This window comes from Neolamprologus brichardi, chromosome 12 (assembly GCF_056152115.1).
Source record: "Neolamprologus brichardi isolate AB-2024 chromosome 12, ASM5615211v1, whole genome shotgun sequence".
In the NCBI taxonomy this organism is placed as follows: Eukaryota; Metazoa; Chordata; class Actinopteri; order Cichliformes; family Cichlidae; genus Neolamprologus; species Neolamprologus brichardi.
In genome coordinates this window covers 8,713,276-8,740,775 of record NC_142115.1, presented here as the reverse complement: position 1 = coordinate 8,740,775, position 27,500 = coordinate 8,713,276, and the positions used below count along the sequence as shown (strand labels likewise).

Sequence of the window (27,500 nt, the reverse complement as noted above, 5' to 3'; positions counted from 1 at the left end):
TCATGGACTGTGGGCATTTGGCCTAAAAACAAAAATATCTGAAGAAAACGGACTTCTGTGCTGAATGAAAGTACGCAACAACCGGAAGTGACATCGGGGGAAGGAACCAAACAACGGATCGGTGGCATTGCAGGTTTTAGGCTGCGGGTTTTTTGTTTTTTTTGTCCTTTTTAACGTGTAGCTTGAAGCATCGCAGTGAAAAACGGAATAATAAATTACCATGCATGTTTTTCGTGGACTTTCTGAACCGGAACTTAAGTGTGAAAAACGGAACGTCCAAGCACAATTTCCCCCGCCGCACAGCCTGCTGGGTAATATGTTAACGTCGGAAACGCGTTGATTGGAGGTCCCCGAGTGTGAAGGTAAAAAGTAGAAACGTAATAAGATTCGGTAAAGACACATAGGTAAACGATGTTGCGCGAGATGCTGAGGTCTTAGACGCTCGTGCAGTGTGTTAGTAATACTACTCAGTGTGTATTGTAGTGCTGTTACAAGTAGTCCTACTACTGCTGAATCTGAAGCTGTTTGCTACAGGTTAAACTCAGTTTTGTCTTTAATACATATAATTTATAAATGTTACCAACCAGGAAGTTATTAAAAATATTTATACTTGTTTGCGTGTGTGTGTGTGCGCGCGCGTTGTTTTCTATCAAAGTGGTAGCCCTGACCACAAGTCAGTCAAAAGAAAGACGCTTATTAATCAATAAATATTTCGGTTTGAACCAAATCACCAGGTTAAAGGCTCATCGTGATGTTTGTCGTGACAGAATAATGCAACCTTCTGTGTGTCTGTCCACAGACATGTCCGCCTCTCTGGCAGCAAAGAGGGACAAGATCCAGAGAGAGGTGGAGGAACTGGAACGGAGTCTGTCTGTAACCAATGCTGAACTGGAGCTCCTAAGCAGCGGGACAGGTACCCATCTTCTCTCTCTGTCTGTCTTTATCGCGCTCTCTGTTTGCTTGTCTCTAAATAACCTGCTATATCTCTGACTAGATGATGACTCTGATCGTGAAGATGTGGATACCCCAGCGGGACAGGTAGATCTCACAGTAAAACTTGGTGCATAAATTGAATGAGAGTTCCGACAAAGACACAAACCGTGTGTGTGTGTTTGCTTGCATTCAGTCTGCAGCAGGTCTGTTGGCCGAGAGAGAGAAAATCCAGAAAGAGATCCAGAACCTGGAGGAAGTGCTGGGACCACACAGTCCCATCATTGTTTCAGGTACCTCTCTCTGGCTGTCCTGCAGCATGTCTGTGGAGCCTGAATTTATTTATTTATTTATTTTCACATAATCAGAAACTAATGAAAAAGTCACCATGCATTTTATCTGCTAAAATATAATTTACATCAAAAATGAGGAAGGAACCTTAAAGGAACCACACTGGGAACTCTGGTACTTGTTAGAGAATTTAAAAAGGCAAATAAATGTCTCCTGCTTTCTGTCTGGCAGATGATGATTGCAGCATCAGTGAGGAGGTAAGCGTCCATGTCCTTAAGCTGTCAGTACCTCTGTCAGTAACTGTGAAATAACTTTGTATAATTACACTGATTACAGAGTGACCTTGGCCTGTCACCGTCAGTGGACTCATGTCTTCAGATGAACCTCGTGTACCAGCAGGTGGTCCAAGAGACTCTGGACCAGCTGGAGAAACTACTAACACAAAACCAGAAGGAGCAGGTCGCTACTAACACACACACACAAATTCTCAGTCAGTATTAATGCATACAACAGGTCAAAACACAGACATTAGAAGAGTATTAACAGACAATGTCAGACAGCATGTCAGTACTAACACATGACTACACACAGTAGGTCAGTGCTCATAATAAATGTTTTTGTTTGTTTGTTTGCTTGTTGTTTTTCTAATGCAGAAGGAGCTGGAAACTCAGCTGTCTGGACAGATCAAAGAGCCTTCCAAACAGCAGCCCACCAACTCCTCCTACCAGCAGCCAATGAAGATGTATCTAGGTCGCTTCCTAAAACCATACTTCAAGGATAAACTGACGGGACTGGTAAGACAAACATACCCAACAACTGACACAGGGTTACTGTTACTGCAGCTGACCAATTAGGGGCTGTGTTTGTCTGTATGTCTTCAGGGTCCTCCAGCCAATCAGGAGGCGAAGGAAAAGGCAAGCAGGATTGCAGGATATCTCGACGACAAGAAGCTGAAAATAAAACGATGTAAGACAGTACAAACACCCCCCCCCCCTTTTTTTTTACCCAAAGTGAAACAAACCAAATAAATGTATATAAATAAATGAACATGTTAGGTGCATTGTGAGGCTGTTTAGGCCTAAATACTAGCACTAGCATCTACTCATGCTCATGTAAGTAAGACTAACATGCTGATGTTTAGCACGTCCATAATTTATGTAATCAACCTGATTTCAGTGACGTTTTTGCAGCACAAATATAAATTAAACAGAATCCATAACGATTTGCGAGTGATTTAAACCATACATTAAATTTGAAATGAATACAAAGAGCACCTCAAGTGCTCAAACAAGCAAAAACATTTTAAACAAATTATTAAAAGTTGGGACATGGGCATGCAAATGTAATATGCTTTGTTAATATGCTGTTTTTTGGACTATTTGTTTTGTTAAGATTGGTGGTTACAGTAGTGGATACTCATATTAAACATGGCCAAAGTTTCAACAAGGTCTGTAATCCTTATGAGCCAGAAAGCGCAGGCAGACTGCTCCACTTCAACGTTTTTTAAAGAGAGAGCTGTAACCTGTGAACATAGAAACCTTTCTATCCTAGAGGCAGTCAAAAGAAAGGTATCTTAATGGGACTGGAGTTAAAACTACTTGTTTTATTCTAATGAACTGAAGTTGCTGCACTGATAATAAATAAATAAATAAGGATTATTTTCAACTGTCAGTCAACTAAATTAGAGCCCAAAAACAACATTGAAGGGATATGAGCATAATAGGTCCTGTATAAGTTCAGACCATTTACCATTTTATCACCAAGTGGTGTTTGTCCCTTCAACATCTCCGATATCTGTGTGTCTTAGGGGAGAGCTGGCAGAAGACTCTCTTGATCCATGCAGTGTCTAGGGAGAGTCTGAGGAGACTCATCCAGCCCAAACTCTCCAAGTAACATCACGTGCTCTCATCTTTGTTTTTAATTATTATAGATATGATTTTTTTTTTTTTTTCCTTTACATTTCGTCTGCCTTGTTTTTGTCTGTGTTTGTGTGTTTCTCTTTCAGGGTGGACTACCTGAGTCAGAAGTTGCTCTCTGTAGAGGAGGCAGACAGGCAGCTAATCAGAGAGCAGATAGACAGTTTGGAGAGAGAAATCAACTTGCTCAGGTTAGCGGGATATCAATTTTGGACTTCAGTGTTCTTGCAGGGCCAGATGTGTCCATATTTATACCAGAAATGGGAATTGTCACATTATCAGGTAACATCGGAGAGCTGTAGAAGTCCAACAAACAGTTTACGGTCTGTGTTGGCACAGCTGACAAATACCCTTAACTTAAAGATCATCTGAGAAGCTTCTTCAGCTCTGAGCTGAAGCCAGTGATTTACCAGAATGTTTTAGCTTGGTTCAGGTTTAGTTTAGTATGGTAAGAAACAAGTATTTAGAATAATGCTAGGCAGTTAACTTTTACAAATATTGCCATCAATAGCTTTTCATTGTAACAGTCTAGTATGTTCAGCAGTTTAATATGTAACGTGTATCTCATTCTCTGTTCTGAATGGTCAGACAGAAGAAGGAAGAGGAGCTGATTGGTGATCGATTTGAAGAATATGACTGGCAGAAAATATCCAACATTGATGTAAGTTTTGAAAAGTAATTAGTGAATCCAATGACGAATGCAAAAGTGATGTAGTGTTGAGGTGATCACTTCTTTTACCATCGTCCCCAGTTTGAAGAGACAAGGGATGCAGGGGACATCCGCTGTTTCTGGCAGAACTTCCTCCACCCGTCCATTAATAAGACTCGGTGGAGCCAGGAGGAGGTGCAGCAGCTGAAGGAGATCAGCAGGAAACACGAAGAGAGACACTGGGAGATCATCGCTCAAGAGCTGGGGGTGAGCAGGAGGGAGCACCGTCTATCTGTCTGAAATGTGTGGCTATTTTTGACCTCTCTCTCTCTCTCTCCCTCCCAGACTGGAAGAACGTCTTTCATGTGTCTTCAGATGTTCCAGCGTTTTGTCTCGGGATCATTAAAACGTGGCAGCTGGACTCTGGCTGAAGATGATCTGCTGAGAGAGTTGGTGGACAAGATGAGGATTGGGAACTTCATCCCATACACACAGAGTAATCACATCACACTGTTACATCAGTCCGCCTGTCTCTCTGTCATTAATGAGTTGCATGTGCTTGTTTTACCAACACTCTGAAACCTCTTCTGTTCCCAGTGAGTTACTTCATGGAGGGCCGTGACCCTGCACAGTTGATCTACAGGTGGAACCAAGTTTTAGACCCGAGCCTGAAGAGAGGGCCATGGACCAAGCAGGAGGATAAGGTACACAGAGGACTAAGTGGATACACCATAGCAGAGCCACATCAGTGTACAATCAGTAGTGTAAATAGTTCAGAGAGGAAGTACTTGTTTGTGTTCCTGTGATGGGATTCTGCTGCATAAGGTCCCAGTTTGGAACCTACTATGAGTGTTTTTTATATTTGCATATATATATTTGATACATATGATAACATCTACTTACTGACCGATCTTTGTCTGTCAGCTTCTGCTACAAGCTGTGGCTCGTCACGGAGAGAAGAACTGGTGGAAGATCAGGTTGGAGGTTCCCGGACGCACTGATGGAGGCTGCAGAGACAGGTAATACTTGACTGGAAGAACAGAACTGAGTTTGTGTGATAATCTGGGTCCTAGTTAAGATGTGTGTGGGGTTGCTTGCAGGTATTATGACTGTCTGAAGGCGGGGACAAAAAGAGGCCCATTCGACAGGAAGGAGAGAGAGCTGCTACTGGAGCTGGTGGAGATACATGGAATCGGTGGGTCACAAACATGCCACAGAGCAGCATATTAAAAGCATGTTGCTGCAGCAGCTTTTACAAACACAAAAAATCTGAAATTACAAGCCCAAAATCTTTCCTGCAGCATCTTTTTTGTTCTGACTTATTAACCAAGGAACAGTTTTGACAACAGAATGAGAACATAAATCATGTTCATCAGAATATAAACGTTCATAAACATTACTGACAGTAGATTTTTATAAAGATTTTATAAACGTATACATCCATCCATCGGTCCGTCTTCTTCCGCTTATCCGGGGCCAGGTCACGGCAGCAGCCTAAGCAGAGAAGGCCAGGCCTCCCTCTCCCCGGCCACCTCCTCCAGCTTGTCTGGCAGAACATCAAGGCATTCCAAGGCCAGCCGAGAGATATAACCTTTCCAGCATGCCCTGGTTCTGCCCCAGGGCCTCCTCAATGGGACATGCGTGGAACACCTCATCCAGGAGGCATCCTTATCAGATGTCCGAACCACCTCAACTGGCTCCTTTTGATGTGGAGGAGCAGCAGCTCTACTCTGAGCCCATCCTGGGTGGCTTAACTCCTCACCCTATAAACGTATACAGTACTGTGCAAAAGTCTTGAGCCACCCCTTATATTTTAATAGGAAAATGGAAAGTCAGTACAGCAATAAATGGAAATAACTTTGTATTTTTTCAGTGTTCTTCAGCTGTAGTTCTCCAGGCTCTTTGAAGAACATCCAGAGCTGTTCTATATTTCTACCCTTTGCTTGGTTCTCTGTGAAGATGATCCCACACTGCTTCAATAATGTTAATCTAGGGAGGCCAATCCATGACTGCCCCTGTTCCACACCACTGACTGAAATACCATGGTGGAGTCTCCAGTGTGGTTTATAGATGACATGTCTGTGAAGGTTCTCAGTCATCCAGGTCATCGTAGACTAAGGAGCTTGGAAAGAAAAGCGTCTGGACTTCTTTGAGTTGCTTGAAGACGTTTCACCTCTCATCCGAGAAGCTTCTTCAGTTCTAAGGGTCAATTGGTGGGGAGTCCCAGATTTAAACCTAGTGGGAGTTTTCCCCCCATAGATGACTGTAAACACTCACTGTTGTATAAATATGTTTCCACTCTTTGTTTTTCTTTTTTTTCTTCAGTGCCCTTCTTGTGTAATCTGGCATACCTCAGCCTTTTCTCCCCATTTCCCTTATTTAAGAACGGCCCTTTCATAGCAGCGTTCTTCTTTCTTTAGCTGCAGCATACAGCAGCCTCCTCCATCACAACAACCCACTCCGTATCCTTCTTCACTACATCCATGGATGTTTTGTGGTCTTTCTCTTTTCCTCCTGCCTGGCAGCTCCACATTTAACATACTTTAGTGTGATCTGATACCACGAATCTTTAGCTAAATCTTCATCTGCACAGCCATTTTTTTAATTAATATCCAATGAAAAATAAAACTCTGTACTAAACATTTAAGTAGCTGCAGTGACACACTCTGCTGTCAAGTGTTTGTGTGTTTGAACTTATTTTAGTGTGTGTGTGTGTGTGTGTCTTTCAGGTCACTGGGCAAAGATCGCAGCTGACATTCCCAACCGTATCGATGCTCAGTGTATGAGGACATGGAGGCAAATGTCCAAAGCTGCAGATGAGGTACATGACCTGTTGTCTTGGAGGGAGGGAAATGTCGATGTTGTGAGAGGATTAACATAGCATTACCTGATTACCTGTGTCTGTAATTCAGCTGGTGGTTCGGAAAAATTTCTGGGACTTCTGGGATCTGGTCTGTAAACGAGATGAAACCAAAATAATCAAAGAATAGTTATAATATTAGGAAACATACCAAATGGTACTTTCATTACACTCCTAATGTTCATTTATTCATTTACTTTATGTAATGCCAGCTTAACCACTGGCAGAAGATAGAATTACAATATCAGCTACATAAATGAGCAGTATTCACAAAAAATGTGACAACTGCTTAACTACTTAGGAACCATGGAAACTGAAACAATGACTCTTTTTAACTTTCTGAAAACAGAAATTAGGGTGTGCTAGAAAACCACAGAGGAAACGTGGAGGAGATGAGAAGAAGAAGGCTGCTAAAACCAACAACAACATCAGGAGACGCCTCAAAGCAATAAAAGAAGAAGTGATTAGTGAGGAGGAGGAGGAGGAGGAAGAGATGGCGATAGAATATATGGACAGTGATGATGAGAAGAAAAAGAAGATAAAAAAGACAGAGGTACCAGAAGTGGAGAAACTAGTGGAAGTGCAAGAGGAGCAGAAGGAGGAGGAATTGGAGGAAGAATATACATTCCCACCCATGCAGGAATGGATTCCAGTTGAAAGAGCCCAACCATTTACTTCCTTGAACTTTCGTCCAGTGGTGTTGGCTTCCTCCAACGAGTCTCATAATGACAAGTTAGTGCGGTCAACCATTTTGGGGAAGTCTGGACGCTCTGTAATCATCGGCCCACCTCCCAGGGAGCTGCGATGGGAAGAAAGCCACGACAGTGGCGCCATGATGATGGTGTCACCTGACCAGCTCCGAGCCCACTTGCACAATCAAGCACGGAGGTTTTACAGTAGTTCTAAATGTAAGACAAAAACTTCCCAAACCAGCAGGCCACTCTTTATGAAAGGAATGACTGGCCAGGGGGTAGACCTCATGCTTCAGGCTGCAGTGACACCATGGATTGGCAACCTGCTGATCCCAGCCAGCACCAAAAGAATGGCAGCAGATGTCCTGAGGGAGCGAGCAGAGAAGAAAGAGCTTTCTTCAACATCTGTCTTCACGTTGTTCCTCAAAGTCACGAATGTGGATGTCATGGGTTGTAAGGAGATGATAGAGCGAAGGCAAAGCGGGGTGACGTTAATAACTCCACCTTCCAATCCTCCTCCTGGCAAATTTAAAAATCCAAATACTGTGGCAGGAATACTTCAGCGAATGCATTTGGGCATGCAGGAGCCATCTCCGGCAGACAGGTGGTGCAGACAAACTCCTCCTCCTCAGCTGCACCCATCAATTGTTACTCAGGTGCCTCCTAACATCCGGACTCAAGTTGCTCCTTTGTCATTTCCCCAGCCTGCCTCAATTCCTCATTCTGACTCACAGCTGAGTGCTGCTTTCTCTCGAGCTCAACACACATCTCGGCATGCAGGGGTCACTATTTCTCCATTTGCTCTTCCTGCTGCTTGTCAGAGGCAGACTACCACTCCAGTTTTTGTGGTCTCAACGCTCCAGAATGTCTCCTCTAGCTGTAACCAACAGGCTGTACCTTTGACCCAAAGCCTCACAGCCTCATTGCCCCCATTCCTTAATCAGCCTATTAGCCCCTCACAAACTGCTGTCCTCTCCCCTCCTGCCTGTTCCCGCCAACTTTGCCTTTCCCCCTCCACCCTAAATCTACCCAGAAAAAAGCAAACAGAGAATCACGAGAGTCAGAATGGGGTTGTACATGGAGGTGTGGAGGGAGAAGTTAGTATAAGCAAGGACAGAAAGAAGACTAATCTCAGTCAGAAGGCCAGAGCTCCACGCCAAGTCACTAAAGCAAAGGTAACATTTTCAGATTTCTCGCAATCAGTGATTATACAGAAGTCACTATTTTTGCTTGTTTTCTAGTTGCTTTGATTACAAAAAATATTGTATTATTTATCTTTTAGACTGGGAGTATAACAATTAAAATGCTGCTTTCACTCATGCTCGATTTGTTCTACTTGCAAAGAGACTTAGAAACCATTATCGAGCGAGAAAAGTGTGCTGCAGGGGGGAAAAAGGTACTTGCCTTTATTGAGTTCAGTGGATTTTTTTTAAACTTATGTAATCTAATCAGCTAGCCTTTACGAGTCCACCATAACCATGCAAACTTTCCCACACTATTAAGTATACCATTGCACCGCCTGCTATTGTTTTAACTTTTCAGTATTCTGAAAAAATCCCAGAATTACCTAGAAATTATCGTTTAATATAATTTCAGACATTGTCATACATATGTTTTCAAAATATGAAACAACTCGTTCAGTTCAATGTTATTTGTATAGAATAGAATTGAATTCAACTTTATTGTCATTGCACATGTCACAGGTACAAGGCAACGAAATACAATGTATAGCATTGCCTTTAAGGAAAGATTCTCCAGTGTTAGAAAGAAATGTGGGACAGTGGGAAGAAACCTCCTGTAGAAGCAGGCTCGGAGAAGGGCAGCACCCCAGCAGACCAACCTATTGCAGCATAACTAAGAGTGTTCAGGGTCACCTGATCCAGCCCTATGTCGGTTTGGCAGAGTACTGTGGTACTGGTGGAGGACATTGTAGCAAACCCAATGCAAGTCAGCTCTTCAGCAACTTCTACATACAGCTTATTTTCCCCTGGCATAATTCTTGAGTTTCTTCACCATTTTCTTCTTTGTTGCCAGAAGTTTAGCACACAGCACACTAGAGGTGGGAATCACCATACATCTCACGATACGATATTATCACAATACTTAATGCACGATACAATATTATAGCAATTTTTTAAAAATATTATGCAATATTCAGATTCTGTACATAAAGGTAAACTTTATCAATATTCATTTTCTCTAATATCAAAGTCTCACACTCAGTCTTTCTCTCATTTCAGTTTTATTGTTGACAAACTGAACGGTTTGTATTACAGTCTAGTCCAACTTAACTGAATCAACCATCTGGTACAATTATAGCTATTCTGAACTATGCAATTTATGAAAACTATGCAGCCCCTTCAGCAACTGAAGAATTTGAAAGTAAATTAAAACAAAATATAATTTTACATTAAATAAAAAAGTTTTAAACTTAATTAAAATAAAACATGTCTTAAATTAAAATAAGTAAACTGTCATGTTTGGACAGTGAAGGAATGTCAGAATTCTTGCTCAGAAAAAGGATCAACATGCTCTGAAGTCAGAGCACAAAAACCTTTTTTGTAACAAAATATCGATTTCTGCTGTCCCTGTATCGATACATTATTAGCAAACAAAATATCACGATACTACACAGTATCGATTTTTTTCCCCCACCCCTACAGCACACCCACTTGGGTCACGTCATGGTCTCACGATTTCCATTCTCATCAGAATGCCATATAGATCTTGCTGGCTCATCTCTGTCTCTGTTTTGTTTTGTTTAGGCTAAAGTAAAAAAGACGGCAAAGTCTGCTCCATTAAAGATGGCCAGTCCTCCCATTCCCATCGAGCTGCTACCTCAGACTGTTCACTCCTCCCAAACCACACCTCCTACAGCTCATCTAGTTGATGTTATCCCTTCTTCATTAGTCACATCCCTTCGTCTCACACCGAATGACTCTTCAACTTCTGGTAACCTGTCCTTCCCATCACGCCAGTCTGCCACGACTTCCCACTCTGACGGAGCCATGTCTTCAACTCTAAACTTTAGTTTAGTCCCACTCCCCTCCAGTGTGACTAGCCAACATGCTGTTTCCTCCACTTCATGCCCAAACTCCAGCGACCACAACTACACATTTTTAACACCTAGCCCCACTGAGCATGGGTCTGACTTGAGTCAGCCTTGTCCTGTCCCAAAGCAGCCAGACAGCAATGTTCCAGATGGCCAGGCCAGAGGAAAGAAAAGACCGAGGCAAGCAGCAGAAAAGCAGGAAGTGATGAGAAACAAGGACGACCAGTGTGTGGGCAGGACAAGTACAGGTGTGGACGGAAAGCGAATTCGAAAGCCAACTCATAAAGCCAAAGCTCTGCAGGAAGATGCTCAGGCCAAGGTAAGATTACTAGATTCTGTTCTTTATTCCTCATTTAGTCACATAATTACAACAACAATAGCAAAGCATGTATAGGTAGTGTAATCACCTAGTTGACTTTAAATGAGAGTTTCTTAGGTCTCTTTAAAAATCAAAATACCAACCAGCTGCAAAAGATTTGAAGTTGAGGAAAGCAGGAGACCGATGCTGCAGGTCATTAGCTGGTAGTTTTTATTAGCTGGTATCTGTCACCTCTTCAGACTGTCTCCTCTGTGGTCTGTTTGCAGGCTGAAGCCAAGAAGAAAAAATCTTCTACCTCATCTCCTCACCAGAAGCGTTCTCGCGGTGCATGCTCTAAAGAGAAAGCGAGCACACAGACTCCAGTTGCTGCTCCGGTGCCCAGGTTGCATTTATGTCCGGGTCAGTCGATGTGGTTCATGACTCCTACAGGCCTGGTCCAGCTTTCACAAGCCCCGTCCCAGGGCCTGGAGATGGCAGTAATAAACACTGTCCCTCCTTCCCCAGGGAGTAGTTTAAACCAACACACAGCCACATCACCTGTCCAGCTCGCCACCAGAGGCCTGCGGCCAATTGCACCTAAACTGTCCTCTGGGCCTGTACCGATAACCCTTCCAAATCAGCCTTACCCACTTCCTGAGCCACCCGTTTGTAACCCAAGGCCTCTCGCCCCACCCTCAGTGCAGCCATCTGACCTAGACCATGGTTGCCACTCCCTCCCTTTTTGTCCCCCACTGTCTTCCACTAACTTCTCACCGCGGGGCACAGTCAGAGTGGATGCCCCACAGTCCAGGCCACTGAGGAAGGAGGTGCTGGAGATCGACCCCTCTCTTATGTTCGTGGAATCCCCAGCAGCCATAAATGACTGGCTAAGTGGGTCAGGAGGGGTGGTAGTACCAGGATTGAGCTTGTCCCTGCCCTACCTTCCACCCTTTGTCAGCAATCTGAGCATGCTCAGTGGACTGCTTTGTGCCAAGAAGTCCCTAACCAGGTCGTCGTTGCAGCTGGTGCGTGAGGGCAACAAATCAAGATGTCCCCAGACCAATTCCAAGCCTGACAGCAGCACAAAGGACGGCTCCAATGACCCTCCGCCTCAACCTCCACCAGACCTGCCGGACTCCACCTCAGACATCACACCCGCCGAGAAACAACCAGGTAACACACCATATGACCCAACAGCAGGTGGTGTTTCCTACGCTCTAAATTCTCTGTTGATAAAATATTAAGTGCTGAATGTTTAATAATTGGCAGTTTCCTCCAGAGACTTCAGGTTGTTCTGTTTGTTTGTGTCTCCCTGCAGCTTCCCCCGCAGCCACCCCTGTCAGCTCTGACCACCTGGAGCAGCAGGAGAAGAATGAGGAGGAAGAGGAGGAGGAGCTGGTGGCAGCAGTGCGTCAGCTGGTAGCTGAGCGTTTCTCAAATAATCCTGCCTACCAGTTGCTGAAGGCACGCTTTCTGTCTTGTTTTACTCTCCCCGCACTCCTGGCTACCATGCCACCAGTCCCAAAGGTTGAAGCCTGCCAGACCAATCAGGAAGAGGAGCAGGAAGAGGAGGTGGAGGAGGAAGGAGAAGAAGAAGTGGAGCTAAGGAAACTCAAAGAAATGGCAAAACTGAGGAGAGCTGAGGTGAGTTGCGTAGGTTATTTAGGTAGTTTCAACTTCTGGTTATATCACAGTAACACTGACTCTGGCAGCATTCAACTTACTGTGGGCACATATACTGTCATTTGGGAAACAAATTGTTAGCCCCAAATGCCAAAAATTCGAGTTCTTCTTCGTAAGGTTTCTATACTTTTATCACATGATAGCAGCAATAGCCAGTTTCTTTATGTAGAAATCTGTCTAAATCTAAAGCAGGGATTTCAAACAAATTTTACATAGTGGGCCATATAGAGCCCACTTTGCTTTTAAGTGGGCCGGACCAGTGAAACCTATTTGGTGTTGTGTGGATAGTAATTGGGGGTCTTTATCAATAGGAAAAGCTGTAAAACTCCTCCCAACATCCTTGATCTAAAAGGAAAAACAAAGAAAAAGATGGAAAAAGAACCTCATTAGTTTCAGTGTGGTTTCCACTGTTTGATTTCAGTGTCAATAATAATACCCAAGTGCCATCAAAACTAATCTAAATCAGCCTGCCATTTCCAACCTGCTGTTCTCTAAAAATCTGAAATCGATATAAGTTGATGAAAGGACACAAGCTAAAGCAGCAGTGATGCTGTCATTTTGGCTGTATTTGCATGTAAAATGATCACTGAGTGAGAAAGTGCCCTCTGCCTCACAGAATAGAGGGAAGTTAGTGTGACTCACATTTGAGTATATTTTTCCTTGCGTGTCTGAGACAGAGAGGTGAAATAAGAAAGTGAATGTCATGCTGGCCACGTAATCCAGGCTGCGATAGCTCAAGTGTATTTAAAATAGGACCATGATAAAAACAAATTTGTGACTATATAATACTAACAAAATGAACCAAAGAATGTCATTAATAGCACTAATGGTTATTTTAGGAGTCACATAGTTGTAATTCTGCTGTTCATTAACTCTGGATCTCTGTAGAAAACACTGAAAATACAACAGCTGAGCAAAAATAATTCAATGTGGGTAACCCTGCAGTGACTCGCGCAGTCGTGAAGTCTGATCACATCAAAATCCTGTGGTTCAGTAATCAGAACAGAGGCACAAACACACTGAGAAGTTTTTGTTTTTGTCCACAGAAATCACTGCAGCTGCTGTGTGACAGCTCTGGAGCTTCAGCCAGTCACTTTTCAGGGATCACAGATGTCACCAGACCCACGTCGGACCAGACCTGACCAGACGAGCAGAAACTAAAGAAAACAGAAAAGGCACTTTCTGGGGAAAATGTGTTCATCTATACATTCAGGTCATATGTTCAGTTCCTCAGGTGAAAATGACTTATGTAATCGTTTATACATCTGTTTTTATATGAATGAAAACACTTTCCTGGGCGACTTCACAAACAGATACAACATTCTGTTTTATTAGGTGCATTCAGGGACCCTCAAAATGCAACTTTTGAGTGCAGTGATGATGTTTGGAGGAGTTGGTTTTCTAAGAATGGGAAGCTTAGTTCTTACAGACTAAAGTGAGACTGATGTCTTTATAAAGGATGACTGTGGTCGGCAGGGAGTAAAAGGAACTGAGTGTTAGTGTTGAATATGTGTAGCAACTTAAGAATGAGTTCAAAACTCACTAAATTGCACTAAAAAATGTTTGTTTTGGTTTTGATTTTTTTCTGCTGCTGCTGAAAATTTTCAGCTTCTGTACACAAATGTTGTTTTATTTTCGAATAAAAAGGTTTGTTTGGAATGAAAAAGCATCTGTGTGTGTGCGTGCCTGTTATTGGAGACAGTGAGGACATGTCTTGTTGCCTCCTGTTTGTGAAATCTGCTGTGACTCTTAGACTTTCATTACTTCTTTTACATGTCCTTGTATTGGTAAAATTTCAAGACTGAGAATTCTGCTGTGGCACAACTTCCTGTTTCAGTCAGATGATGCTTCCTGTTGGCTGGGAGTGATTCCCCTTCAGACTTCTCTAATCCTTCACTTCTTCCTCTTTTGCATATTTAACACTATAGAGAACTCAAGCTTCTGTCCATCTGTAATCTTTTTTTGTCATGTGGTTTAGGATTTGGACACACAATTTTATATGCACACTCATAAGCTAACATTAAAACCACCCATTTAATATCATATAGGTCCCCCCCATGTCTCCAAAAGAGCTTTGACCCATGCCCAGAGAAGGGCTCAATGGTGTGTTCCTCCAGCCTCTGCTCACTGGGGGGGACGCTGCATACTGCTTTGGGACACCACAGATGTTGGGGGGCCACATTATCATAGAGACTAGTGATTGGTCTGCAGCAATGTTTGGGTGGGTGGTAGATGTCAAGACTCAGGTTTTCACAACAGAAAACTAAATTATTACAAGGAGGGGAAAAAAAGGCAAATTAAAAAATGATTATTAATGTTCACTGACTTTATTGAAAAAAGCACTTGTTGCTATCTAACATTCACACTCTGATCAACACATCAGGGATAACTCTGGGTTCAGCCCAAGGATACTTTGGCACACAGATTGGAGCTGCCAGAAAATAAACTGCTAACCTACTTCTAGACTATTTGTTTAAAAGAGTGCAGAAACAAGTCCACTAAAGTTGTTCAAGTTCAATGAATCCCTTGAAATTGTACAAATGTAAGAGGTGAACTGCCAGAGGTAAAAAAAAAAAAAAAAAAAGTAAGGTTACCCAAAATTGAAAAATGTACATTTAAGAACTAACAATGGAAGAGAGAAGAGAGAATGGAAGAGACAGACCATCATAACACGTTTAAAAATGTAGGTCTGTCCTACAGAGAACTTGCAAAGAAAGTGTGTGCCACAGGTGGCTAATTTGAGTCAAAAGTTTAGAATAGATTTTGGCCTATAAATTAATTCCATAATTTCTTTTTTCACTCTAATTGCATATTTGTATTGTGCTTTCATTTCAGAGTGCAATGAGACATTAAACAGCATAATTTTTAATAAAAAACTGGAAAAATTGGGGTTTTCTAAAACTTTTGACCGGTGGTGTGTATATAACAAAACTAATGATTTTAAACAGCATTTTTTATTTTATTTTTTAAACAAATAGCAATTAAGATATTTTGATAAGATACATTACTATATCTAAAAAGTTGGGAAATTTGGGATTAATTAAAAAAGATCAATGCTCATTATCTTGCATGGTGGTTAGATAGCGTGCACTGTCACTTCACAACAAGAAGCTCTGAAGATCTTGGCCCTTTCTCCGTGTACCTGCGTGCGCATTGCTTCCTCTCTCAGCTTCCTCCCACATTATAAGAATTTGGATCCATTTAGTCAAACAGTGGTAAAGTGCTGAGTAATTGTCTAATCAAATCCATTCATGTCAAAGTGAGGCAAAACAGGTCATTTGCACGCATGCAGGAAGCTTTACTTCTCCACATTGCACTTACACATCCACTCTTGTGGTAACCTTATCAGCCAAATCCTACTTTAACCACTCATGACAGGTAAAGTAAGTCAATAAATTTTAAAAGGTTGATAGAGTGTAACTCAATAAGAGAAAAGTTACTCAAAAGAAAAGAGCTCAGTTTTTGCTTTTGTTTTTTAAAAAGTAAATTTAAAGGAGCGTGCTAAGTAAAAGTATTGTTTTTTTTAATCTAATGAAATGGTTTTATGAACTTAAATAGAATAATATAATAAAAATGTGTCTTAAATTATAGAATAAAAGTAAACACATTGACCATGAGATGATGTTAAAGTGGCTCTGTACACGCAGGTTGGAAAGCATTGTGAACATTACTGATGTTATAAAGTATTACCCAAGCAGAATGTGGACAGTCAGCTTGATCAGAAAGCTCAGTGCTAAACAGCTGTGACCTGATTGGTGTATTCAGATGAGCTGGAATCAGTCAGCTCAGAGTCAGTTAAATGAGGCGGAGACTGACAGTAAAACAAGAAGTGACCTCAACGACGTGTTCAGAAAATCAGAGGCAGATAGAGAGAGGTGGGTGTGTGGGACCAGTGTAACCAGCGTACTCAGTGTAGTCCTCAGTGCGCACAGTGGTGTGTTGTGTAGTGTGTAACGGCACAATGGATGAAGTGAGTGAGGATGACCTCTGTTGGCTCCAGCTGGATGACTTCAGGATGCTGCTCATCAAAACTATTGATCCTTCAAGAATCACCCCCTACCTCCGCCAGTGTCAGGTATGCTCTTGCTCCTGCCTCTTCTTCTTGCTGCTTCTTGCTACTCTCCTCTCTGCTCCTGTGGTTGTTGCTCCTCCTCCTCTTCCTTCCTTTCAGGTGGTGATAGGTTCATGTGTGGTCTACCTTATCAGGTGATCAGTGCTGAGGATGAAGAGCAGCTTTTCAATGACCCGGCGCTCGTCATCAGGAGGCGTAAAGTTGGTACGTTTTTTTTATTTAAACATACCAGATTGAAGCCAGTACAAACCTTTCAGTTAGTCCAGAAAGGCCTCCACGTGAACCTCCTGATCCACAAGGAAGAAAAAAAAAACAAAACACAGCAATGTTTAATTAATTCATCTGAAATGTGGGTTCATGTAACTGCTGGGGAGAAGTAAATACTTGAAAAATTTAGCTGAAAGCACACATCTTCACTGTTCATCCTTTATACTGTCTATGAGTAAGATGAGTCAGCAAAACACATTCATAAATTACAAAAGTCTCCTGGCGGAGAGGTCTGATTCAGTGACTTCCCATCAGCCTAGTTTACTTCTATCAGTAAAGCTGTATGAGACAAGATCAGAAATGTCTTAGAAACAAGACAAAGAGAGTTCTCACTCAGTGGCTGCTGCGTGTGGTCATAATGGTCTAAAATACTAGGAAGTTGTAACAGTGTGGTTCCTCTACACCTTGGCAGGGTGTTGTTGACGTTAGTCGGCAAACCCACTTCCAGAGTTTTTCTGTTAAAAGAAACTGTAAGCATTTACTTAATCGGTTAGGTCATCATGAACAAAAATTAATTTAAAAAACAACCAAAAAGAAAACAACAGAGTGCGCATAACCTCACCAAATATAGATATTCATGGTGACATCTGAGTCACAGAGGTCAGACCATACTCACTTAGATTATGCCTCGTTCATGTTTAAAGAAGTGTTTGGTTGCCGTTGTTGTTCTTATACCTGTCAACGTGGCCAAAACGGTCGCAGTGACTCGCTGACCCTTGGTGTCCCTATATAGATAGCACCATTATATATCAGCGTAATGAGTCTTGCATCCACTGACCTTTGTTGTAACCTTTAATCTGTAGGAGCCCTACTGGACATTTTGCAGCGAACGGGAGTCAAAGGTTACACAGCTTTCCTGGAGAGTCTGGAACTGGATTATCCTCAACTGTATAGCCGGATCACTGGGAAGGAACCCAACAAGACCTTCAGCATCCTGATTGGTCTGTCTTCCTGAATGTTTGCCTGTTCGGATATTTTCATGTACTGATTATAAATGGATTCTGATCAGCTGTGTATTGCGTGTTCAGACACTGCAGGAGAATCGGGTCTCACTCAGTTCTTGATGTCGGAGCTCACCCGCCTGCAGAGGGCACTGCAGGATGAGCGGAGGCGCCGCCAGCAGGCCTGCTCTGCTGCCAAGGATCAGGTTGGTTCAGCCACACGGTTACTGAGGAGCAGAGCGAGATGGAAATTACACAAAAAACTTAATGTTCAATCGCTGTGTTCTCTCTTGCACTTGTCTTCAGGAGGTGTGGTCTCGCCAGCAGCAGCTGAAAGACCGTGAGCTGAAGAAGCTGACTGAGCGCGTGCAGAAGGTGCGAGATGAACGGGAGCGGCTGAGTGAGGAGGTCAAGCAGCTCAGAGATCACAACTACAGTCTGATGGCTGACATCAACAGTCTGAACCAGGAGAAGAGCAACGCCCTGCTGGCCAACAGAGATCTGCAGATAGAGGTCAGCTAACCTGTGTCCATCTGACATGCTGCTGACCCGTACGGAGATAGAGCCTGACCTCTGACCTCTATGTGTGTAGGTAGAGCGCCTGAAACACACAGTGATGCGAGCAGAAAACCAGACTCGACTGCTGAGGCGACGAACACTGAGACCACTCCAGGGGGTACTGGATATCTAACACACACCAGCACCCTTTTACCTTTTACCTGACCCTCACTACAGCTATGTATGAATTATTCAGCTTCGACTGTTGAGTGTTTTTAGTTTGAGCTCATGCCTGCAGGTTACATTACATAACTACAGCCACATGAAAGAGGAAGATTTCACATGGCTTTGCAGTCCTGTGAAAAGCTAAGAAAATATTAAAATTCATGACCATACAATGAGAAAAAAAGACTGAATATGAATGCTTGTTTGGAAGGGTTGCCACGAGAAAGCATGGCAGCACAGCTTAGGTTTCCAGGGTTGCATGTGAAGAAACCACAACCACATCCTGTGGATAGAAACAACCAAAGTGGAGATGTTCGGCCGTAGCACACTGAGCAATGTTTGGTGAAGACCAAAACTTTCACATGACTGTTTCTGCTGCTTTGCCTAGAATCTGCTTTTCCCTACAATTTTGTTGCACTGGACTTGGTTTTAAAGGCAATTTTCACAGCTACACTTTAACAAACAATTCAAACACCTTTCATATGTTATCCCACATGAACCGATTAGTAGTGAAAAGTATTTTGCACACGTCTTATCCCAGACTACACTTCAGTTCTTTTTGCAGAGCTTAAAAACTGTTTAAAGGTTAAAAAACACCACTTAGATTAACGTGTTAACTTGTGTATTTCAGGGCAAGAGTCTAGATTTGCCCACTGAGACCTTTTTCCACCCGGATAAACAGGAGGAGAAAAAGCAGGAGAAGAAGGAGGAGGCACCAAAGCAGCAGCAGGAGAAGCAGGAGAGCAAAGCTCCTATGATGAACCTCCTCTCCACTGTGTTCAGACTCAGGAGAGAACTCCACAAAACAGAGGAGCAGAGAGCCAGGGTGAGGAGCACCGGTAGTTTCAAACAAGACTATAGCACATGGCTAACAGAATGCAAAGCAGCTCCCTTTAAGCAAATAAATATGATGCATTCAGGGAAATTTAAATTGTAGAATGTATCACATGTAATATTAGCATTTTGGCTGATTCCATTTAGTTTTCTGGGACCCTTAAGTGACCATATTTGGATTAGAGGGTGGAGTGTGGTCATGAGCTGTGGGTAGTGACCGAAAGAACGAGATCGCGAATACAAGCGGCGGAAATGGGCTTCCTCTGAAGGGTGGCTGGTCTCTCCCTTAGAGAGGATGAGAAGTTCGGCCATTCGGGAGGGGCTCAGAGTACAGCCGCTGCTCCTCCACATCAAAATGAGCCAGTTGAGGTGGTTCGGGCATTTGACAAGGATGCCCCCTGGGCGCCTCCTGTGCGAGGTTTTCCGGGCATGTCCCACTGGGAGGAGGCCCCAGGGCAGACCCAGGACACGCTGGAGAGATTATATCTCTCGGCTGGCCTGGGAACGCCTTGGTGTTCCCCCGGATAAACTGGAGGAGGTGGCTGGGGAGAGGGAGGTCTGAGCTTCTCTGCTTGGAGTGTGAAGTTCCTGCATCAATAAATTGTACAGCTTGTGCACATTTAGACGTCTGCTGAGCACAAAGTATTTCACTCACCAAAACCAAATCACAAACCTTTTGGGTGTGATGTTCTACACAGCAGGTTAATTTATTATATTATCATGTTTTACATAACTCAATTAAAAATGCTTTTATAGGCACAAACACATTCCTGACATTTAATTCAGGGACTCAGATTAATGGAAGTGAAGTCTAGCAAACACTGATCAGTTACAGCTGGATGTTTCGACACCAATTAATCAAAACAATCAATTTCTTAAACAATGTCCAAATATTTTTTTTTAAAAAAAGAGTCTTCATAGAGGTTCCAGACATGTTTATTGTTGCTCTAAAGTTGGACATGTTACAGTAAAAGTCTGTAGGGATGGGCTCATTTTTGCTGCCAGCCTTAAGTGGTCACTAGAGCATCTACAGTTTTTGGCATGTTTGTGTGACATGCGACATATTCAGGGGTACATGTTATTTTGGGTACTTTCACATTTACTGCTCTCAGGGACTTTTATGGTCTTCAAATGATCCTGATGTTATATTTAAACAACTTCAGTGGCTTTTAAACATTTCAAGATAAGTGTAATCTCTGAGATGTTCCTTGTGATGAATCATTACTTTTGTCATACTTTCAGGCGATATGTGGTTTTAGGTTGAGTTTAGTTAGTAGTGAATGTGCACCATGGTGTTTCTGAGCAGCAGCATTGCTTATGCCACAGTAAAAGGATGTTTTATTGGAGCAAAGAGTAGCAGGAAATCCACATGCATGCTTCTATTTGATGTGAATCCCTCGAGTGTGTCATGTGTCAGCTATCAAGTGTAACTGCTGGAGGCTGTATGTGTGTGTGTATGAATCTCATTCTTGGTTTTGCAAGCCTGTATGTGTGTTGTTTTCAGAGTTTGGAGGAGAAAGAGGAACTGGAACTGCGCTGTGCTCAGCTGAAAGGAGATGCCAAGATCTACCGCCAACAAAACAAGCAAACTGTGAGACAGCTGGAAGAGGTGATCAGGGAGAGAGAAAAGGTGAGGAGCCTGAGAAGGAGAAGGGATAAGAACGGGAGGTGGGGCAGAATGTTGGTGGGTGTTAACTCTGGTCGGTTCTTCAGGCGCTGTCATCGCAGTCAGAGAAACATGAGGAGGCACGGGTACTCCTGCAGGAGAAAGACCAGTACATGGAGCAGGTCAGAAAGCTGACTGAGCAAATGGACAGGCTGGAGCTTCTGCTGCTGAGGTCACAGGGGGAGGAGCTACAGCTGAGGACACGCCTCCGCAGAATCACTTCCAACTCTCATCAGGTGAGGAGCAGCTGGAGGAGCTGGAGGAGGAGGGATTTTATGAAGGTGAAGTATTGATGAGGTAATAACAACGGCTTCTGTCCTCAGTGTGAAAGGAGCGTGAGCAGCGAGGAAGAGGAGGAGCCTCCAAAGAGCACTGCTAAAGGTCAGTCATGTCATGTGATGAGATGACATGGGGTAATGTGAGGTGATGTCACGTGCAGTGGTTTTGTGTGAACAGGCAGCGGGACGTCGGGGGAAAATGACGAGGCTCAGCCGCAGCAGAATGACTCTTCAGGAGAAATCGTCGAGCCTGGCTTCAAATCCAGTAATACTGTATCATGGGTAATTTCTACATGCCTTATTCACACTGCTAATTTAACTCATGGTGTTTGGAAGAGACTTCAAAGCCTGTCTGCTCGTCTACAGGAGGAGCAAGCAGAAGTCTGTTTTAGAGGTCGTTCAAACTTTGTGTACCGCAGGTTAGTACTGGCTTTTTTAAACTTTATTTCTATACATCTGTACATGCATACAGTGTGAGTATGACTGTGTTCTTATTTCCAACAGGAAGCGAGCCCTCAGGTCAAAGCTCAACAGTACAGACTATATAGCCTGTAACCTCGACGACAGCAGCGACATCACCGACTCTGACTGATGTGACGCCATGAATGTATTTAACGTTAAATGCATGGCATATTTTTATCAACCTGCAGCTCAAAGTGCTCCACATGGCAACACCAAAACAACTGTAAGAAGCAGCAATTAAGTTTTACTTCAGACAAATGAAGACAACATATAGCTGTTTATGTTTAATACAAGAATTTCTAATAGGACTTAAAGAAAAAAAAAATGTAAACTTAATAGCAACAATACATCACAACTGTCAACCTAAAAACTGAAGGCCAGATTTACTGAAGGATGCAAGATTGTGTGATGCTGCATTTGCAAAAGTGCAGAGATGGGAGAGGAAATTCTGCATCTCACTTGATAAAATCGCTCATTTAAAAACTAGATCCAGCCAGTTTATTTCAGTAATGAGAAATGAACCAAGAGCAGCACAACCTAGTGAGTCATAAGGATCCGAACTGATGAACCTGATGAGGGTTATGCGCTGCTGCTGCTGACCGTTAGAAAATCTGGCCCTAAGGGGAGTTGACAGAGGAAGCAGTTTGTAGAAATTTTGTAGCAGACGATTGGTCACGAGTAGACGTTCCAGCTTCAAGCTGCTTAGGTACGTCGCTGAGGTATTTACCACCCTTTCATTTGTGAATTAGCAGCATCTTTGGATTCACCGGTAGTCATTTAAAATGCTCAGCTTGAAGTTGAGAAAAGTTTAACTCAGACCCGCCCACTGCGCATCGCCAAAGGTTATTTCATCTTGACATAACTGAATTCCATTGACTTTCTATTATCCCTGGTGGTCATGTCACTTCTAGACACTTTTCTGGATTCCCCTTATAACTATAATATATGTATTAATATCTCACATTAAACGCGGGAAATTTTCCTTTAAAATCACTGACAGAGCTCATAATTCTGATATAACGAGGTGGGATATTCCACAGTTAAGGCGTATGAAAACAGAAGGTGCTTTCAACTGATGTAGAAGATGGATGCACCCAATGAGACATCACTTCTAGGTTGGTGAAGCCTTCAACTGAGCATTTTGATGAAAAAAAAACACAAAAACAAATGCCACGTGCTCATTGGCTGACAACTTGTGATTTTCTTATTAATTTTTACACAACTGGAAGTCTTTTTGCAACCAGAGAAGTCGCCCCCTCCTGACCATTAGAAATAATTCAGGCACTTTCATGAAGATTTGTCCAACTTTAACATACAGTCTATGGAATGGACACATTTATTGCTTTTCCCATAGTTGGCAATCTAGACCCAGGTCCAGAAAATTCCACAAGAAATGACTCTTACTGATGCTAAAAACTTTGTTCCTAACATAAAATTGTTGTGTCCAAAGTTGAAACCACTGCTGCTGGTGACTATGGGAAGGGCAAATGCAGCTTACAGATTCTGTCTGCCATGATTTTCACCAAGTCAGAATTGGCTCTGCACTGGCACTGTTTCTGGTAGCACACTAGTTAAACTAGTGTCTATGATGTATGTAGTTATGTGATCAGTGAGAAGAGCAATGAGAAGATGTGGTATGTTGGGTGATGCAGAGATGTACAGTTGTACATCATATGGTTTTTAGCGATTTTAAATAATCTTTCCAAGTTAAAGCATGAAAGCTAAATATTCATGTTTACATGCCATTGCTCTCTGAGATACGATCCCAAAGACAAAAAGAACTCTCCGCCTGTTAAATAAGATTTCAACTTAGGAAAAGCACAGAAAGACCAGACCATGACCAAACAGTGGATCCAAATCTGCTTTGCTACATATTAATTGGATTGTTATTATAAATAATGAAGCGATGTTTAGTATACAGTATTTACTTTGTATAAGTAGGCTTGACATCAGCAGCTGTGAACCTGGAGGCTGCTGTTTTTGTTCTTGTTTCTTTCACTAGCTTTAAGGAGAGATCCTGGTTTAAAATATAATGATTTGAAATTGAAACTGGTCTCACTTTACTATTTTGATGAATGTTGCATGGACACTAAAATCATTATGTCTGCAGAATGCAGTTAGCGTGTCTTATCTGCTATGATTGAATACATAATGAAACATAAATGCTATAAAATTATAATTGATATCATTACCATTATTTTAAACACAAATTATTGACATTATAAAACCAATTAAAAGTTTACTAATGGCTTTTAAAAAAATTTAATTAAAAATTACAATTAACTTTGAATAATTAGGTACTCAGGGTAAATTAAATAGATAGTTATTATTTATTAACAATGTTTATTTTTCTTTTTTCTTGTCTGAATGTCACTTTCCACGGCATTCAAACACCCCAATAACCCATATTTTTTATTGATGACTTTTGTTGCAGTGTACATAATCGGATTTTTCTTCTTTACTTCTGTCTATATGTAATTTACAGTGTGGCTTGTCTTTATTATGAACATGCTAAAAGTTTCAAATAATGACAGTGATGTGTAGAAGTAATGCCTGCGAGCCAAAATTCTGGATTATGTTTTCAGCTTCCTTTTTTCTTTTTCTTTTTCTGGCTTCCATCACAAACTGATGTCAGCTTGTCACAAATTTATTTATATAGTCACCTGCAGCAGGTACAGAATGCCTACAAACTACAGACAGTACAGATCATCAGCACAGGTGCTGCTCTTCGGGAGGCCTCCAGAAGCCGTTGAAACAGGGAGGCTCAGTCTTTTTGAGAAGGAAGAACTTAAATAAGATTAAACAAAAAAAGATGATCTTGTAGTTGAAACCCAGAAAAAAAAAAAACATAGAGCCAAGCATGAGCAGAACAGGCAACCAAAATAATGTGATTTCATTTTTGTGAAGTTTGATTTAAGAACTTTGTTAAAATTCATTTTACTGTGGGATTTAAAGAATTTATAAATTGAGCTTGATGTCATAAAACATTTTTCAAAACTCTGTTTCTTGTTATTCCTATTTAATTTCTTAAGTTTGATTTTTGTATAAAGTGTTGTGGATGTTAAATTATTAGAATCAGGATATAACTTTGTTTTGTTTTGCCCAGAAGAACATATTGGATTTTTGTCTTTTTTCAGTATTTAATCAATCAAAAAGATTTATTTTTCTATTTAATTAGCAGCAAATGTTCAATAAAGCACAGTTAATCACTGAGGGAGATAATAAGATCAGCTCTTGCACTGATTTTTCAGTTTTCTTCTATCGCTGATGAATTTTCAGATTTTGACAGGTGATCCAATATTTTCTTCAGAGCTCCTGGTCTCTCCTGATAGAGTGAATCCCCTCCACCTCAGGATATCTGACAGTAAGGCTCCTGCTCTGCTTTAAAGCTCCTAATTTTAACAGGAGTCTGTATCACTCTCTGGTTTTGGAGACCAGCAAAGTTTACTCTCCAGCTATTTATGTTCACTTTCAGCTACATTTTGGAACAGTAATAACCACAACATGTAGTATTTCAGCTACAGTAGGTTTGCTTTCTAGCAATTTTCAAATAATTTACATAAATGTGAAAAAAAAAAATGAAATACAGAACTGATGAGTGACACAGTCTGAAGAAAAGGCCAACTGGAGCTGTCATTTTGCTCTTTGAGGAACCTCAAACTGGATGTTTGGACTTTATTTCACTGCAGTTTGAGGAACCATCTCGACACATGGACGAGGTCTCGGTGCTTCCGTTTATGACAATGTTTATTTAAAGGGACAGTTGGCCCAAATAACTAAAGCTGTGTTTTTCTCGGTCTATCGCTTTGGTTGTCCATACTGGTTTTAGGTGCTTCGGTGCTACTTGCGTTTTACCTTCTTTTTACTCCTTCACACCAGGAAAGTGGTAAAAATGTAAGAAAAGTTTGATTTCTTGGAACTGCAAACAGAGTGCACACTTTTCCCGTTGACCCGGAACGCCACACAGCTTTCGTCCAAGTTACATTGTCATGGTGACGGGAAAAACGCTCAGCCCGAGCAGGTACATGGTTTAGTGTGTGTGACAACAGAAAGAAAGGTTATTAAACAGTGTTTCTGTCAGCCTGGACTGAAGACTGAAGATTGCAGCAAGCCTCATCGTCATGTGTGAGAGCACCGCGGTTCCGAGCGGGGAAGTTTACCGGCAGCTGTTCGACGCTCAGGTGGGTTTGAGGTCACACTTTACCTGAACGCCGCAACAAAGAGATTTCATTTTCATTTATTTATTTATAAAGCACATTTAATAACAACAGGGAGTTGACTAAAGTGCTGTACAAAATAGCAATTAAACAATGACATTAACAACAACAACAGGTAAGAAAATTAAAAGAAAATTAGGATAAAATAATTGATAACTCTCATACAGTTTCGAAAGCCAGAGTAAAAAAAATATGTTTTAAGATGCGATTTAAAAAGAGTAACAGTTGGGGCCTTTCTAATGTGGAGAGGTAGATCATTCCACATTTTCGGTGGCACAACCGCAAATGCCCGATCTCCCGTGCGAACCGGATGATCTGATATCGTCGTGTTGGTGTTGTACTTATGTAAGGTAAGAAGCAGGTGGTCGCTTGATCGAAGGGCACTAGAGGGCGTATAAAGCTACAATAGGTCAGACAAAAAGTCCGGTGCCTGGTCATTTAGCACTTTATAAGTCGAAAGTAAGATTTTGAATTTAATTCTAAAACGGAAGCCAATGAAGGGAAGCAAGCACCGGAGTAATACGAATTTGGACAGCCTTCGGCGCGTCGCTGTGACGTAATCGGTCTACAAATGCGGCCTCAGGAGGATGCAGCCCATGAATTTGGACACGAACTTGGTGTTTCTTCACACGAGTCAAAAGGCGAGCTGCAGCATTCTGTACAAGTTGGAGCCGGGCCAAGCTGGACTGACTGACACCCACATATAGTGAATTGCAGTAATCCAGTTGAGATAAAACAAACGCATGAATTGCTCGTTCCAAGTTTCTAAAGGATAAAAAAGATAGGAGCCTTATTTTAAAAAAGGACCGCTGGACAACTGAATTAATTTGTTTCTTGAATGTAAGTTTGCTATCCAAAAAACCCCCAGGTTTTTTTTACATGCGTTTTAACAGCACATGTTAGGTTACATAAATCCAAATCTGGGGCATTGAAATTACAGCTTGGTCCAAAAATAATTACCTCAGTTTTATCCCCGTTGAAGGTAAGAAAATTTGAGGCCATCCAGGTTTTCTTTCTTCATCATATCTTTATTTACTTTTTCCTCTATACAAAAAAAGAAAAAGAAAGAAAAGACAAAAACAACTACCACAACAACAACAGAGAGAAAACAAACACAATAAGCAGTCTGAGACATGTAAACGAAAAACTAATACAGTATATATAATTCGGTCTACCAGTCATTTACACATTTGTCCTGACAAACTCTCACTATGGTTTTCTTCAGATCATCAGGTAAGTAATCCAATAGCGGGCGCCATATATCCAAAAAAAATATCTTCATTGGCACTTAATTTTGCACTCAGTCTTTCCATTGGTAAAACTCTAAAGATTTCTTTATTTATTATTGTTGGTGGTTTTTCATTAATCCAATTGAAAAGAATACATTTTCTTGCCAAAAACAATAATTTACATAATAGTATATATTTGTTTTTATCTGGAAATTTGTTCAGAATTGGCAGCCCCAATAAATACTGAGCTGGATCTTTTTGTATTCTGCTTTTAAATATACCTTTTAATCGACTGGGGCTGGGCGCTCGTGTATGTACCGGCTCACTCCTGGTGGCCGATTGGCGGGGCCTGGCGCCTATGGCCCGGCTGGGCCCCTTCCGGGGGGTGGGGTGCCCTCAGGCCTCTGGCCTCTGGGCCTGAAGCTCGGTCCTCTCTGGCA

At 41.9% G+C, this 27,500-nt stretch overlaps 3 protein-coding genes across 10 annotated transcripts in view; all 3 read left to right on the top strand.

Annotated features, from left to right (window-relative positions):
• Nucleotides 1–78: 78 nt before the first annotated feature.
• snapc4 (small nuclear RNA activating complex, polypeptide 4) lies at nucleotides 79–14,011 on the top strand. 2 transcript variants are annotated; one of them, XM_006797552.2, is made up of 22 exons: nucleotides 79–362; nucleotides 800–913; nucleotides 995–1,038; nucleotides 1,127–1,223; nucleotides 1,453–1,478; nucleotides 1,558–1,680; nucleotides 1,875–2,015; nucleotides 2,103–2,187; nucleotides 3,029–3,110; nucleotides 3,227–3,328; nucleotides 3,726–3,798; nucleotides 3,889–4,053; nucleotides 4,132–4,282; nucleotides 4,384–4,490; nucleotides 4,711–4,805; nucleotides 4,887–4,981; nucleotides 6,516–6,607; nucleotides 6,996–8,513; nucleotides 10,104–10,709; nucleotides 10,976–11,861; nucleotides 12,007–12,332; nucleotides 13,418–14,011. In XM_006797552.2, the coding sequence occupies exons 2-22, from the start codon at nucleotides 802–804 to the stop codon at nucleotides 13,511–13,513; spliced, it is 5,022 nt and encodes a 1,673-aa protein (XP_006797615.2). In that variant the 5' UTR covers nucleotides 79–362; nucleotides 800–801; the 3' UTR covers nucleotides 13,514–14,011. The 2 variants fall into 2 exon arrangements, with proteins under 2 accessions (XP_006797615.2, XP_035766540.2); XM_035910647.2 differs by lacking the exon at nucleotides 79–362 and adding an exon at nucleotides 412–534.
• A 2,222-nt stretch (nucleotides 14,012–16,233) lies between these two features.
• card9 (caspase recruitment domain family, member 9) lies at nucleotides 16,234–24,614 on the top strand. Its single transcript, XM_006797551.3, has 13 exons — nucleotides 16,234–16,446; nucleotides 16,578–16,647; nucleotides 17,514–17,651; nucleotides 17,739–17,857; nucleotides 17,958–18,164; nucleotides 18,244–18,327; nucleotides 19,006–19,200; nucleotides 20,713–20,838; nucleotides 20,922–21,110; nucleotides 21,198–21,255; nucleotides 21,331–21,434; nucleotides 21,519–21,571; nucleotides 21,657–24,614. The coding sequence occupies exons 1-13, from the start codon at nucleotides 16,333–16,335 to the stop codon at nucleotides 21,742–21,744; spliced, it is 1,545 nt and encodes a 514-aa protein (XP_006797614.2). The 5' UTR covers nucleotides 16,234–16,332; the 3' UTR covers nucleotides 21,745–24,614.
• A 997-nt stretch (nucleotides 24,615–25,611) lies between these two features.
• Nucleotides 25,612–27,500, top strand: part of ccdc180 (coiled-coil domain containing 180) — a 29,985-nt gene continuing 28,096 nt past the window's right edge. For all 7 annotated transcript variants that reach the window (XR_015719835.1, XM_087848976.1, XM_087848978.1 and 4 more), the window contains exon 1: nucleotides 25,612–25,795. Coding sequence is in view for 6 of the 7 variants with exons in the window: in XM_087848976.1 (XP_087705102.1) it covers nucleotides 25,736–25,795 (60 nt within the window). In the remaining variant the exon portion in view is untranslated. The remainder of the gene's footprint in view (nucleotides 25,796–27,500) is intronic.

What these genes read in the sequence shown, in the direction of transcription:
- card9 (XM_006797551.3), top strand. Translation starts at nt 16,333, where the DNA reads ATGGATGAAGTGAGTGAGGATGACCTCTGTTGGCTCCAGCTGGATGAC. An exon ending in GCTCTGCTGCCAAGGATCAG is followed by an intron (nt 17,858 to 17,957) that starts GTTGGTTCAGCC and finishes ACTTGTCTTCAG; the next exon opens with GAGGTGTGGTCTCGCCAGCA. An exon ending in TGATCAGGGAGAGAGAAAAG is followed by an intron (nt 20,839 to 20,921) that starts GTGAGGAGCCTG and finishes TCGGTTCTTCAG; the next exon opens with GCGCTGTCATCGCAGTCAGA.
- snapc4 (XM_006797552.2), top strand. Translation starts at nt 802, where the DNA reads ATGTCCGCCTCTCTGGCAGCAAAGAGGGACAAGATCCAGAGAGAGGTG. An exon ending in TGGATACCCCAGCGGGACAG is followed by an intron (nt 1,039 to 1,126) that starts GTAGATCTCACA and finishes GCTTGCATTCAG; the next exon opens with TCTGCAGCAGGTCTGTTGGC. An exon ending in GATGGAGGCTGCAGAGACAG is followed by an intron (nt 4,806 to 4,886) that starts GTAATACTTGAC and finishes GGTTGCTTGCAG; the next exon opens with GTATTATGACTGTCTGAAGG.